Source organism: Eschrichtius robustus, chromosome 2, assembly GCF_028021215.1.
Source record: "Eschrichtius robustus isolate mEscRob2 chromosome 2, mEscRob2.pri, whole genome shotgun sequence".
Lineage (NCBI taxonomy): Eukaryota > Metazoa > Chordata > Mammalia > Artiodactyla > Eschrichtiidae > Eschrichtius > Eschrichtius robustus.
The window spans coordinates 47,317,273-47,331,447 of NC_090825.1; the positions used below are offsets into that span (position 1 = coordinate 47,317,273).

A 14,175-nucleotide genomic window follows, 5' to 3' on the forward strand; every position below is an offset into this window, starting at 1 on the left:
AACATTCCATGTCTCAGCATCAGTTTACCAGGTCATTTAGAGACAACCCAAGAGAAACAGACCAGAACCACAAGGAAAGGAGGACACACACAACACTTAATTTTTATTTGAACCAAGAATTCTGGAAAAAGTAGAAAAGGGCCAGAATAAAGGGTGAGGCCCAGGTAAAATGTGCCAGCCGAAGCCTAGGACATGAGAAAAACACGAGATATCTATGATTAAAGGGTACAAGAGGAAGAAGAGGGTTACAGACAAGGTCAACAGAAGGATGGTGTCAAAAACAATGCTGACCTCACTGTTTATCTGTCCCAGGGTCAGCCCTGAAACTGCCCCAAAACAATTCACCAGAACAGTCCAAGTAACACTTCGTTTTCAGAAAGGTACCACCCTAAATGTGTTATGACGGAGGGGCTGAGTACCCTGTGTGAGAGAAGAGAGATCTATAGGCTTTGAGCACTAAAACAAACAATTGTTTGGCAATTCTAATGAGTGTGTACTTCTAAGACAGAAAATGTAACTGGACAGTTGGGTGGTTACTGATTTTATTCAGGGCCATCACAGGTCATGCTACTCTGCGGTTAAGTTAATCATCACTCAGCCTTCTGATCTTCAGCTGACAGTGAAGGGCTCACAGGGTTACGTTCCTGCAATACACACCTGTGCCATGTGAATACACAAGCCCAGCAAGGATGCAGAGCAACGGAGTCACTGCTATCACTTTTCCTTACAGAAATTCAGTAAAAGTATTTCTTTTCATTTTTATGTTTTTTTTTTTAAGTTTGGCTCATAAAGTATCAAGGGGAGGTGGGAGATTAAAAGAACAGTAATATTACACTTTTCACCCATTTAAATGGCAAAGGTATGTATGTTAATAATAATACCCAAAGTAGTCAAGGGTGTAAAGAAATGAACACTTTCTTATACCAACAATGGGAATGTAACTTGGAACAATCACTCTAAATGGACATTTGACAATATGCAATCAATGTTTAACACACATTCATGGTCTTTGACCATGAAATGCCACTCCTAGGAATTTATTCTTAGAAAGTAATCACAGATGGACCAAAAAAAAATCTAACTATAAAAATATTTACTGTTATAATGTTTGTAAAATAGAAAAAAAATGGAAACAATATAAATATCAACCAAAGAAAATCATTTAAATAAATTATGGTATATTCATATTATGGAATATTATGTTACCAATCATAATGATATTGTGGAATATATAACAATAATGTTGATAATAATAACAGCAGCAGTACCAAATGAGGGCTTACTATGTGATAAACATTATTCTAAGCACTTTACATGTCTTAAGCCATTCAATCCCCAAAATAGCCTTAGGAGGTAGCTATTAACTATTGTTATCCCATTTTACAGATGAAAAAAAGAGATGGTGGGGCAGATGCTAAAGCAGAGAGTCGTTATACAACATGCCAAGGTCACATGGCTAATAAAGGGCACATCAGAAATTCAAACACCATTTAGTCTGTGCTCCTGGCCATTCTGGGTCAATCAAGAATATTTAATGATGTGGAAACTTCTTCTTGTTGTATTGTTAAGAGAAAGTAAGTTATAAAAGAGGAACAAAGGAAGGAGGGAAAGAAGGAAGGAAGGGAGGGAGAGGGCGAAATAGAAAAGACTTAACACTGACTGAACATTTAGAGTTACTCTGATATTTTTTAATGTGTGTTTTCTCTATTTTCCAAATTCCTTCAATGTATTAGGTGATAATTACCAAAAAATAGAAAAATTTTTTATTTTAATTTTTAAACTGCACACTGAAAACAGATGGTTATTTACTTTAATGATACTTTGGGAGGTAGCAGCTCACTGGTCCTTAATTGTGGAGCCTCAAAAGATGCTTAAGGGGAAAGAGGGCCAGTCATTCAGGAGACAAGCAGACCTGCCTGCCTTTAACCAACGTTTCTGCTCCTGCAGGCTGACAACAAACCCTTCTGGGGGGCCCACGTGATAGTAATACATTACATTTCTTTTGCATCATTTTATTATAATGACTGCAATGACAAAAACAATAAATACCTTTCAAAAAGTATCTGCCATATGACAGACATTTTTGCCAGGGGTTTTACAATGTAGTATCTACTCTTTACAACAACTTCATCGAGTAGGTGTTGACCATTTTAACACTTGCAGAAACTAAAATCCAGAGGGCTTAAGGGACTTGCCCAAAGCCACATAACCAGGAAAGTGGGGAGCCAGGAGTTTGGCCCAGGTCCTTATGGCTCTGAAGCAGGGTTCTTCTACCACACCATGTTTTACAGTGAGGCAGTATGGCATAGTAGTTAAGAGCACTGATTCTGGAAAACGATTTTATCAATTTGAATCCTAGCTCTGTGACCTTGGACAAATTACTTATGCTCTCTGTGCCTCGGCTTTCTCATTCAAAAAATAGTACCTAGGTGGCAGGGCTATTATGAATCAAGACTTTATTGCACATAAATCACTTCCATCAGGAAGTATATGTAGATTCTGAACAAACTCATTTTAGGAATTTGCAACCAAAAGTATGCAGCATTGATCAACACAACAAAACCTAGTGGACATTCCACAAATTTTCAAAGATAATAACAAACACGTGCAGTGCCTACTATGTGCCACGCCCGGTTATAAGCACTTTGCACAAATTAACTCACTCAATCTTCAAAGCAAAAAATGCCAAGAAGCCTAGCAAACTTACATAACTTTCTACTGGCAATTTTATAATTATAAAATTATATTTATATAATTATAATAATATATTTAGTTATATTAAATAATATGCATAATTATATAATTATAATATCCCTTCCTTTACCTGGACTCTTCGTAGATGGGCCACACGCTCCTCTATGGAGGTCTGCAAGGCCAAAGGGACTTTCAGAATCTCTTGGTAATTGTCCATCAGAAACGTCACCAACCTAGCAGCTAATAAATCATCCAAGTCCACTTCATCTTTGGAACACAAGATGCAATGGGAAAATGTCTGAACCATCTAAAAAAAAAAAAAATAGGGGGTAGGGAGGGTGAATTTTTAAATAAACACAGATGAGGTTTTTTCCCTACTCTGAACTGAATGCCATCTAATTTGCAAAAAGCAAATGTGACCAGTTAGTGAGAAATGGCCCACAGCACAGGGTGCACATCTCACCTGGCACCTGGCCACATGTGGTCATCTCAGATGGGCTGATCTTCTCATCAACCAGCATGAAGAGAATGTGCGTCACATCTCACAGAGACTTAGCAGAGATGCTTGTCTGAGCAGTTTTTAAAGGCACCCCCTTTTATAGATGGTTTTAAATATATATATTTAAACAAATTCTGAAAATTATTATCACCATCACAACTTGGATCATGTAGCACTTTTAAGTTAAAAGTACTTTATAGCCATTTAGTCTAATAATATCCTAATTTCATTATTGTCTTATTTCGTTGTTTTTTTAAAAAAAAAAAATTTTGCTAGCACAATCTATGTGCCTCAACGATTAGTTTTTCCTAGTTAATTGTTATTTTCTTCAGGATTTTGTATGTACATTTGACAATCACCTTTGAACAAAACCATCAGAAGTGCATTAGGCGATGAAATACAAAAAATATTATAGCAGTTGTTTCCATAGAATTCATTCGAACTAATCCATTCTTAATGCAATCCTTTGGATGGACTTTTTTTTCCTTTTCCTGCTAATTTTATTGTTGACAATCTTATTTCAAAATCTATAAGCATGTAAATGAAACAAGTCAGGCACAGAAAGACAAATACTATACGATATCACTTATATATGGAAGCTAAAAAATACAAGAAACTAGTGAATATAACAAAAAAGAAACAGACTCACAGATATAGTGAACAAACAAGTGGTTACCAGTGGGGAGAGTGAAGAGGGGAGGCACAATATGTGGAATCTAAAAAAATGGTACAAATGAACCTATTTACAAAACAGAAATTGAGTCACAGATGTAGAAAACAAACTTATAGGTACCAGAAGGGAAAGGGGCAGAGGGATAAATTGGGAGATTGGAATTGACATATACACACTACTATATATAAAATAGATAGCTAATAAGAACCTACTGTATAGCACCTACTGTATCTATTCAACACTCTGTAATGACCTATATGGAAACAGAACCTAAAAAAGAGTAGATATATGTACATGCATAACTGACCCACTTTTCTGTACAGCAGAAACTAACACAACATTGTAAATCAACTATACTCCAATTTAAAAAAAAAGAATAACAAACTATTATGTATAAAATAAGCTACAAGGATATATCATACAGCACAAGAAATATAGCCAATATTTTATACCAACTATAAGTGGAACATAACGTTCAAAAATTGTAAATCACTATATTATACGCCTGCAACTTATATAATATTGTACATCAACTACAATTTTAAAAAACCTATAAGCATGACATCATGTAATTCTGTTTAATAAGACTTCATTTCATCAACATACTGCAGATGATACTTTCTCTTCACTCACATATATGTACAGAGGGAGAGACACACACAGAGACTCTTTATTTGGAGACTAGGGACCCCAGGGGATCTGTGAGTGCCTTGAAATCGTATAGAAAATTTTACACACGCTTTCTTCTGGGGAATAGGCGCAAAGTTTTCTTCGCTTTTCAAAAAGGTCCATTAGCCCACCTACCCATCCACCCACCCCCCAAAAAAGGTCAAGAATCACTCTACTGGGTGCTGATTTGTCCTCTGATCTTATGCCACACCCCTAAAGGTCGAACAGTGGACCCTCAGGCATACACAATGGTTCACCAACATATGGAAAGGATGTACATCCCAATGAAACATCAATTTTGCTCTAAGATATTTTTTGAGGAAAATTAATAAATTTTGCTAGTAAATAATTCTAAACCTAGACCCTATTTTAAAACACATGCTGACATGACAAAGTAGAATTCAAAATCAGCCTATGTTTTTAAGCAAAACTGAGAATATATTAAGAAATATCCTCACTCATGGACCCTTAGATCATACCCTGAAAGATACACATTCTTTCCTTCCAAGTTGTCTGGTCTAACTCCATATTTTACTTCTTCCCTCTTTAATCCATGATATATGCTGCATCTTCTCTTACTGGTTATAGTAACAAAGGCTTTGCGACCCTTTTTGTCCTGGAGGAGAGAATGCTGTTTCTTGCCAGGCCAGTAATCCTTTCTGTCCATGCGTCCTTCTCTTTGTGTTGACAGCAGGCAGGATGCAGCAGCTATCTCTACACGCAGTGTCTACCTCTACTCACTCTTTACTTTTCATTATGTTCTTTGAGTCACTAAGACCAAAAGCACAATACCAGTCTGGGAGGATTCCAAGCCATGGCTCTTTAAGCGAGCCTGCCTTGTACCTTCCTCTGGTTGCCAAGCTAGTAAACTTTACTCAAGTGAATTTTAACCCCAAAACTCCAGTCCTCGTAGATGTCAGAAATCAACCTACCAGTGTTCGGGTGCCAAAGCCATCACACAGTGGTGGCATCTCCTTATTTAAGCAGATCCTTGCCATCATCCTCATCAACAGCTGTAACTTTCTTCTATTTTCAGGAGGCAGGAGGAGGCAGCAAATCTGAAATGCTTCAATGGCCATTTCCTCTTTCTGTAACAAACCTGATTTAGAAAAAAAAAAAAAAAAAAGGTTCTAATCCTTTGAAAACCTATAGCCTACCTGACTCTATTATGTTCACATTTTTACAAAACATGTATTACTAAAATTATATAAAGCATGTTTGCATGTGCACTTACACTGGGCTAACTTACATAGATCCACTGTCACAAATAAGCATAGAAAACACGAACCACCAACTAGCGTTGGCAAATATGTAAAACAAATACAGCCATTTCCCCCTCCCACACCCTGGACAGACACAACTAAATTTTCATAGCATTTTTTCCCTCTGAACCAAGAGCAGTCAGGTTAAGCCTAACTTAACTCTAAACACTCTGTAAGAGGTCCAAGACAGCATGAGCAAGACCGTGAATGTGCCATCACTGCCCTGAAGTTTCCCCTTTTGTACTATTTCCTCGTGAGGAGCATGTTCACCATCCTGTAGGACTCTCATAGACTAAATAATAGGATTAATGCTGTTAGAGTCGTTCTGGTGCCTCATGGCTCTGCTTCTTTCTAAATAATACCTTCCTCCCACTTAAGCTACTTTTTCTAGCCAAGTGTGATGATTCAATCGTGTCGCATGTCTTCCCTCCTCACCCAATATGATTTTGCTAAAAATCAGGGTATTCTAATATTGTGCTCTCTTCAACCATATTTGTCTCTGGACACACACACACCTCCAAGCCTTCTGAAGAGATGAGACTGCTTTCACCGATTTATTGGTTCATATCCAACTTTTTCAAGTTCCAACTAGTCTCTGCTTGGAGACAAAACCATCTTTTATATTCAGTAAATATTTACTGGCCATGTACGATATGCCAGGAACAACGCTAGGTCTCAGAAATACAAAAATATGCCAGGTACCTTCCTTTAACGAGCTTATGCACTGTGAGGAGGAGAGGCCCATAAAAAAGTAAGTAGCAAAATGTGAGAGGTGCTGCAAGAGACATGTGCAACAGGCATATCAGGGAACCCGTAAGTCACTCAATAAGACTATAGCATAGGCTGTGAGTGTCCAATAGAAATGAAGCGAAAAAGGTTAGCAGAGATGAGATCTTAGAAGGCCTTGAATGCCAGACTAAGGACTTTGGGTTTGAAGAAAAAAAAGGAAACGAGCTGGGGAATGATAAGAAAATACTCCTAGAGTTTTGGGGAAAGTTACTCGCTAAGGACATTTGAGCAGAAATCTGAAGAAAATTCAGAGAGTAAGCCTGGCAAATATCACAGAGACAAATTTTCAAGGTAAAGGAAATAGCAATTACAAAGATTGTGACAAGGGAGTATGTCTGGAATGTTTGAGGAACAGCAATGAGGGCAGTGTGAAGAGAGAGGAGTACGCAAGGAATATTCAAGTCAGAAATGAGGTTACAGAGGAAGCCAAGAGCCAGATCATGTAGCACCTTGTAGACCATCATTAAGGGCTCTGGTTTTCACTGTAAGTGACCCAAGAAGCCATTGAAGGATTCTGGGCAGGAGAGCCATTTAATTTGAATTATTTTTACTCTGGCAGCTGTATAGAGAATAGACTGTAAGGGGGTAACAGGGAGGCAGGAAGGAAGATTCAAGGCATGATTGCAGTCTGTATGAGGTTGGAACTGGTAGCAGTTGGATCTGGTCAAGACCAATTAAATTCTAGATCTATTTCTCCACGAAGTTTTTTACTTTTGCAACAAAGGCTTCTATCACATTAGGCCACAAATCCCTTCTTCTTCTACCAAATTATAAACACCTGCAGAGAGTCAAACTTCACCTTAACTTTATATGTTTCATATACATATATACACACACACAGTTTTATAAATAAGACTTCAAGATAATTGAAATCATAATGCATTTCTTTTGGCAAGCCCGATTTCCTAGTATATGGTACAAAGCATAAAAGTAAACATTCAAGGGTTGGGGGAGGGACAAAATGGTAGAGTAGAAAGACCCTGAACTCACCTTCTCTCATGGGCACACCAAAGTTGCAACTGCTTACAGAGCTATGAAAATGACCTGAAGACTAGCAGAAAAGATTTTCCACAACTAAAGATATAAAGAAAGAGTCACAATGAAACAGGTAGGAGGAGCAGAGATTCAATATTAAAGAACCCACATAAATGAGTGGGCAACCCACAAATGGTAGGAATATCACAACTGCAGAGGTCCTCCCCAGAAAGCGAGGGGTCAGATCCTATATGGTGCTCCCCAGCTTGGGGTTCCTGCACCAGAAGGACAAGCACCCAGGACATTTGGCTTTGAAACCAAGTGGGGCTTACATTCAGGAGGGCTGGAGGGCTGGAGGAAACAACAGAGACTCCACTCTTTTTTTTTGTTTTTCATTTGCATTCTTAATTTATTTATTTATTTATTTTTGGCTGTGTTGGGTCTTCGTTTCTGTGCGAGGGCTTTCTCCAGTTGCGGCAAGCGGGGGCCACTCTTCATCGCGGTGCGCGGGCCTCTCACCATTGCGGCCTCTCTTGTTGCGGAGCACAGGCTCCAGATGCGCAGGCTCAGTAGTTGTGGCTCACGGGCCCAGTTGCTCTGCGGCACGTGGGATCCTCCCAGACCAGGGCGCGAACCCATGTCCCCTGCACTGGCAGGCGGACTCTCAACCACTGCGCCACCAGGGAAGCCCCAAGACTCCACTCTTAAAGGGCATGTGCAAAATCTCATGTACTCTGAGTCCCAGCACAGAAGCAGTAGTTTGAAAGGAGCCTGGGTCAAACCGACTTGTTCATCTTGGAGAGTCTCCCAGAGAGGGAGGAGGAGACTGGGATTCTCCCTGGGGGTGGAGACACTGGCAGCAGCCATTTTGGGGAGCTCATTGTACCGTGATGAACCAGTGCTGGCAAGCACCATTTTGGAATCCTCCCTCTAATCTATTAGTGCCAGGGGGCCTGCCCCACCCACCAGCGGGTCCACAGCAGCCATGGACCACCAGATCACAGAGCCAGCCATGTGTGAAGCCTACCCCGCCCTCCAGCAAGGCCACATCCACCACACGACTCAGGGCCTTGCAGTCAATTGGGCTGGGGGTGAAGGGGAGCAGCCCCACCTCCCAGTGCACCCACAGTAGATGGCCTCACCACAACAAAAGGGCAAACACAGCCCACATAGGGAGCACCCGCAGGGCATATAGCTCTGGTGACCAGAAGGGGGTGATGTGCCTCTGGGTCCCACAATACATCTCCTATACAAAGCTACTTCTCCAAGATCAGGAAATGTAACCAACCTACTAAATACATAGACATAAAAACAGAGAATTACGCAAAATGAGGATAAGAAGCAATATATTCCAAAAGAAGGAACAATACAAAACCTCAGGGAAAAAACTTAAAGTGGAGATAGCAATCTACCCAATAAAGAGTTCTGGATAATGACAATAAAGATACTCACTGAACTCAGGAGAGGAATGGACGAACACAGTGAGAATTTCAACAAAGAGTTAGAAAACATAAAGAACAAAACGAAGTGGAAGAATACAATCATTGAAATACACTAGAAGGAATCGATAGTAGACTAGATATAGTAGACCCAGAGGAACAAATCAGCAATCTGGAAGACAGAGTAGTGGAAATTCACCCAGCTGAACAAAAAAAAACAGAAAAAGAATTTTTTAAAATGAGGATAGTTTAAGAGACCTCTGGAACAGCATTAAGTATGCTAACATTTGAATTACAGGGGTCCCAGAAGGAGAACAGAGAGAGAAGGGGGCAGAGAACTTATTTGAAGAAATCACAGCTGAAAATATCCTTAACCTGGCAAAGGAAAAAGACATCCAGGCCCAGTAAGTAGAGAGAGTCCCAAACAAGATTAACCCCAAAAGGTCCACAACAAGACACATTATAATTAAAATGGCAAAAATTAAATGTAAAGAGAGAATCCTAAAAGCAGCAAGAGAAAATCAACTAGTTAGGTAGGAGGGAAGTCCCATAAAACCACAAGCTGACTTTTCAGCAGAAACTTTGTGGGCCAGAAGGGAGTGGAACAATATACTCAAAGAGATGAAAGGAAAAATACCTACAACCAAGAATACTCTACCCAACAAGGTTATCATTCAGATTTGAAGGAGAGATAAAGAGTTTTACAGATATGCAAAAGCTAGAAAGACTTCAGCACCACCAAACTGGCCTTACACAAAATGTTAAGGGACCTCTCAAAGCAAAAAAGAAAAGGCCACAACTAGAAATGTAAAAATTATGAAAGGAAAAATCTCACTGGTAAAGGCAAACATACAGTAAAGGTAGTGGATCAACCAGTTATAAAGCTAATAGGAAGTTTAAAAGGCAAAAGTAGTAAAATTCACCTATATCCACAATAAGTAGTCAAAGGATACACAAAACAAAAAGATGAAGAAATCAAAAAATACCTGGAGGCAAATGAGAGCGGAAATACAATGATCCAAAATTGATGGGATGAAGCAAAAGCAGTTCTGAGAGGGAAGTGACACAAGCTTACTTCAGGAAACAAGAAAATCTCAAACAACCTAAACTTACGCCTAAAGGAACTAGAAAAAGAAGAACAAACAAAATCCAAAGTTAGTAGAAGGAAAGAAATAAATATCAGAGAAGAAACAAATGAAAAAAAGACTAAAAACAAAAGACAAACCAAAAAATAAAAAACACCAATTACACTAAAGGCTGGTTCTTTAAAAAGATAAACAAAATTGATAAATCATTAGATTCATCAAGAAAAAAGAGAGAGGGCTCAAATCAATAAAATCAGAAATGAAAGAGGAGAAGTTAAACAGATACCACAGAAATACAAAGGATCATAAGAGATTACCACAAACAAAAATTATATGCCAGTAAATTGGACAACCTAAAAGAAATGGATAACTTCCTAGAAATGTACAGTCTCCCAAGACTAAATCCAAAAGAAATAGAAAACTTGAACAGACCAACTACCAATAATGAAATTGAATCAGTAATCAAAAAAGCCCAAACAAACAAAAGTCCAGGACCAGAAAACTGTTAGAACTAATAAACAAATTCAGTAAAGTTGCAGGATACAAAATCAATATACAAAAATCTGTTGCATTACTATACACTAATAATGAACTATCAGAAAAAGAAATTAAGAAAATCCCATTTACAATTGCATCAGAAAGAATAAAATACCTAGGAGATAAAAAACTTGTACTCTGAAAACAATGAGACATTAATGAAAGAATTCAAAGATGACAAAAACAACTGGACAGATGTGCAGTGCTCATGCATTCGTGCTCATTGTTAAAATGGCCATACTACCCAAGGCAATCTACAAATTCAATGTAATCCTTAGCAAAACACCACTGGCATTTTCTACAGAACAAGAATAAATAATTCTAAATAATTTTTATGGAAACACAAAAGACCCTGAATAGCCAAAACAATCTTGAGAAGAAAAAACAATGCTGAAGGTAGCATACTCCCTGATTTAAAACTATACTACAAAGCTTCAGTCATCAAAACAGTATGGTACTGGTACAAAAACAGACACACAGATCAATGGAACAGAATAGACAGGCCAGAAGTGAACCACACTAATATGGGCAATTAATCTCCAATAAAGGAGGCAAGAATATACAATAGGGATAAGACAGCCACTTCAATAATTGGTGCTGGGAAAACTGGAAAACTACACATAAAAGAATCGAACTGGAGTACTCTCTCACACCATGCACAAAAATAAATTCAAAATGGATTAAAGACTTAAATGTAACACCTGAAACCATAAAACTTCTAGAAGAAAACAGGCAGCATGCTCTTTGACACTGGTCTTATAATATTTTTTGGATATGTATCCAAAAAAACAAAAGCAAAAGTAAACAAATGGGACAACATCAAACTAAAAAGCTTTTTGCATGGTGAAGGAAACTATGAACAAAAGGAAAAGGCCAATTACTGAATGGGAGAAGATATTTACAAACAATGTATCCAATAAGGGGTTAATACCCCCCCACAAAAAAAACAGAACTCATACAATTCAACATCAGAAAACCAAACAACCTGATTAAAAAGGGGACAGAGGATCTGAACAGACGTTTTTCCAAAGAAAACATACAAATGGCCTACAGGCACATGGAAAGATGTTCAACATCACTCATCATCAGGGAAATGCAAATCAAAACCACAGTGAGATACCACCTCACACCTGTCAGAATGGCTGTTATCAAAAAGACAACAAGTAAGGGTTGGCAAAGGTGTGGAGAAAAGGGAACTCTTGTGCACTGTTAATGGGAATGCAAATTGGTGCAGCCATTATGGAAAACATTATAGAGATTCTTCAAAAATTAAAAAATATAACTACCATATGATCTAGCAATTCCACTCTTGGGTATATATCTGAAGAAAACAAAAACACTAATTATAAAAGATACATGCACCCCTATTTCATTCCAGCATTATTTACAATAGCCAAGATATGGAAGCAACCAAAGTGACCATCAATAGATGAATGGATAAAGAAGGTGTGTGTGTGTGTGTGTGTGTGTGTGTGTGTATGTATATATCACACACACACAATGGAATATTACTCAGCCATTAAAAAGAATGAAATCTTGCCACTGCAACAACATGGATGTACCTAGAGGGTATTATGCTAAGTAAAATAAGTCAAAGAAAGACAAATACTGTATGATTTCACTTATATGTGCAATCTAAAAAACCAAAGAAATGAACAAACATAATAAAACAAAAACAGAGCTATAGATACATAGAACGAACAGGTGGTTGCCAGAGGGGAGATGTGTGGGGAGAGGAAAGAAAAAGTGAGGGAGACTAAGAGTACAAACTTCCAGTTGCAAAATAAATGCGCCACAGGCATGAAATTACATATACATACATTTAGTACATTAGGGGAATATAGTCAATAACTATGTAATATCTTGTATGGTGACATATTGTAAAAAGACTCATCTTGGTGATCACTTTAAAATGTACAGAAATATCAAATCACTATGCTGTATAACAGGAATTAACGTAGTGTTGCAGGTCAATTATACATCGAAAACAAACAAATAGACAAACTCATAGCAAAAGAGATCAGATTTCTGGTTACCAGAGGCAGGGGTTGGGGGTATTGGATGAAGGCAATCAAAGGTACAAACATCCAGTTATAAGGTAAATAAGTACTAGGAATGTGATGTACAACAAAATAAATATAATCAACACTGCTGTATGTTATATGTGAAAATTGTTAACAGAGTATATCCTAAGAGTTCTCCTCACAAGGAAAAAAAAAAAAACATTTTTGTCTATTTCTTTAATTCTGCATCTATAATGACATGATGGATGTTCACTAAACTTATTCTGGTAATCATTTCAGGATGTATGCAAGTCAAATCATTATGCTGTTTATGTTAAACTTATAAGGTGTTGTATGTCAATAATATCTTAATAAAACTGGAAGAAAAAATATTAAAAAAGAAAAAAGAAAGCAAACAGAAACAAAATAAAGAAAGAAAATCATCTGTTTAAAGAAAAAATAACAACAATATATAGGAGGGTTATAACACGTTATTAAAAATATATGTAGCACTAAAATGTATGATAACAATAGCACAAAGGGCAGTGGAAAAAAATGAAAGAATACTGTTGTAAGGTAGTAACATTATAAATGAAATAGTACAATATTTAAAGGTAGGCAAAATTTTCTTGAGATACAAAAAGCATGAACCATAAAAGAAAATGATAAAATAGACTTCAAAACTGAAAACTTCTGCTTTTCGAAAGACATTGTTAAGAAAAGGGGGGAAAAGAACCACACTCCAGGAGAAAATATTTGCAATAAATATATCTAACAAAGGATTTACATGAAGAACATACCAATAACTCTTTTTTTAATAACCATTTTTATTGAAGAATAATTAATTTACAATGTTGTGTTAGTTTCAGGTGTACAGCAAAGTGATTCAGTTATATATATATTTACTATATCATATAGATTTATTTATACGTGTGTATATATATATATATATATATAATTCTTTTTCAGATTCTTTTCCATTATAGGTTATTATAAGATATTGAATATAGTTCCCTGTGCTATACAGAAGGTTTTTGTTGCTTATCTATTTTATATATAGTAGTGTGTATATGTTAATCCCAAACTCCTAATTTATCTCCCCCCCATTCCCTTTAGAAACCATAAGTTTGTTTTCCATATCTGTGAGTCTATTTCTGTTTTCAAACATACCAATAACTCAGTAATAAGAGAACAAACAAACCAATTTAAAAAATGACAGAAATGAAGATTTCAATAGACACTTTACAAAAGAAGATATATGAATGGCCACTGAGCAAATAAATAGATGCCCAATGTTAGTAGTCATGAGAAAAATGCAAATTAAAACCAAAAATATATACCACTATGCGCCCACTAGACTGCCTAAGATTTAGAAGACTAACAATGTGACGTGTTGACAAGAAGGAAAAGCTACTGGAATTCTCACGCATCACTGATGGGAATGTAAAAATACACAATTATTTTGGAAAATAGATGGTCACTTTCATATAAAAGTGAACACACATTTACCACATGATCCAGCAATTCCATTTCTAGATACTTACCCAAAA

At 37.1% G+C, this 14,175-nt stretch overlaps 1 protein-coding gene across 2 annotated transcripts in view; it reads right to left on the reverse strand.

Annotated features, from left to right (window-relative positions):
* DEPDC1B (DEP domain containing 1B) overlaps positions 1–14,175 on the reverse strand; it is a 111,011-nt gene that overhangs the window by 13,051 nt on the left and 83,785 nt on the right. For both annotated transcript variants that reach the window (XM_068533027.1, XM_068533018.1), the window contains exons 8-9: positions 5,468–5,634; positions 2,825–3,001 (exon numbers count right to left, since the gene is read on the reverse strand). In XM_068533027.1, the coding sequence (XP_068389128.1) occupies positions 2,825–3,001; positions 5,468–5,634 (344 nt within the window). The remainder of the gene's footprint in view (positions 1–2,824; positions 3,002–5,467; positions 5,635–14,175) is intronic.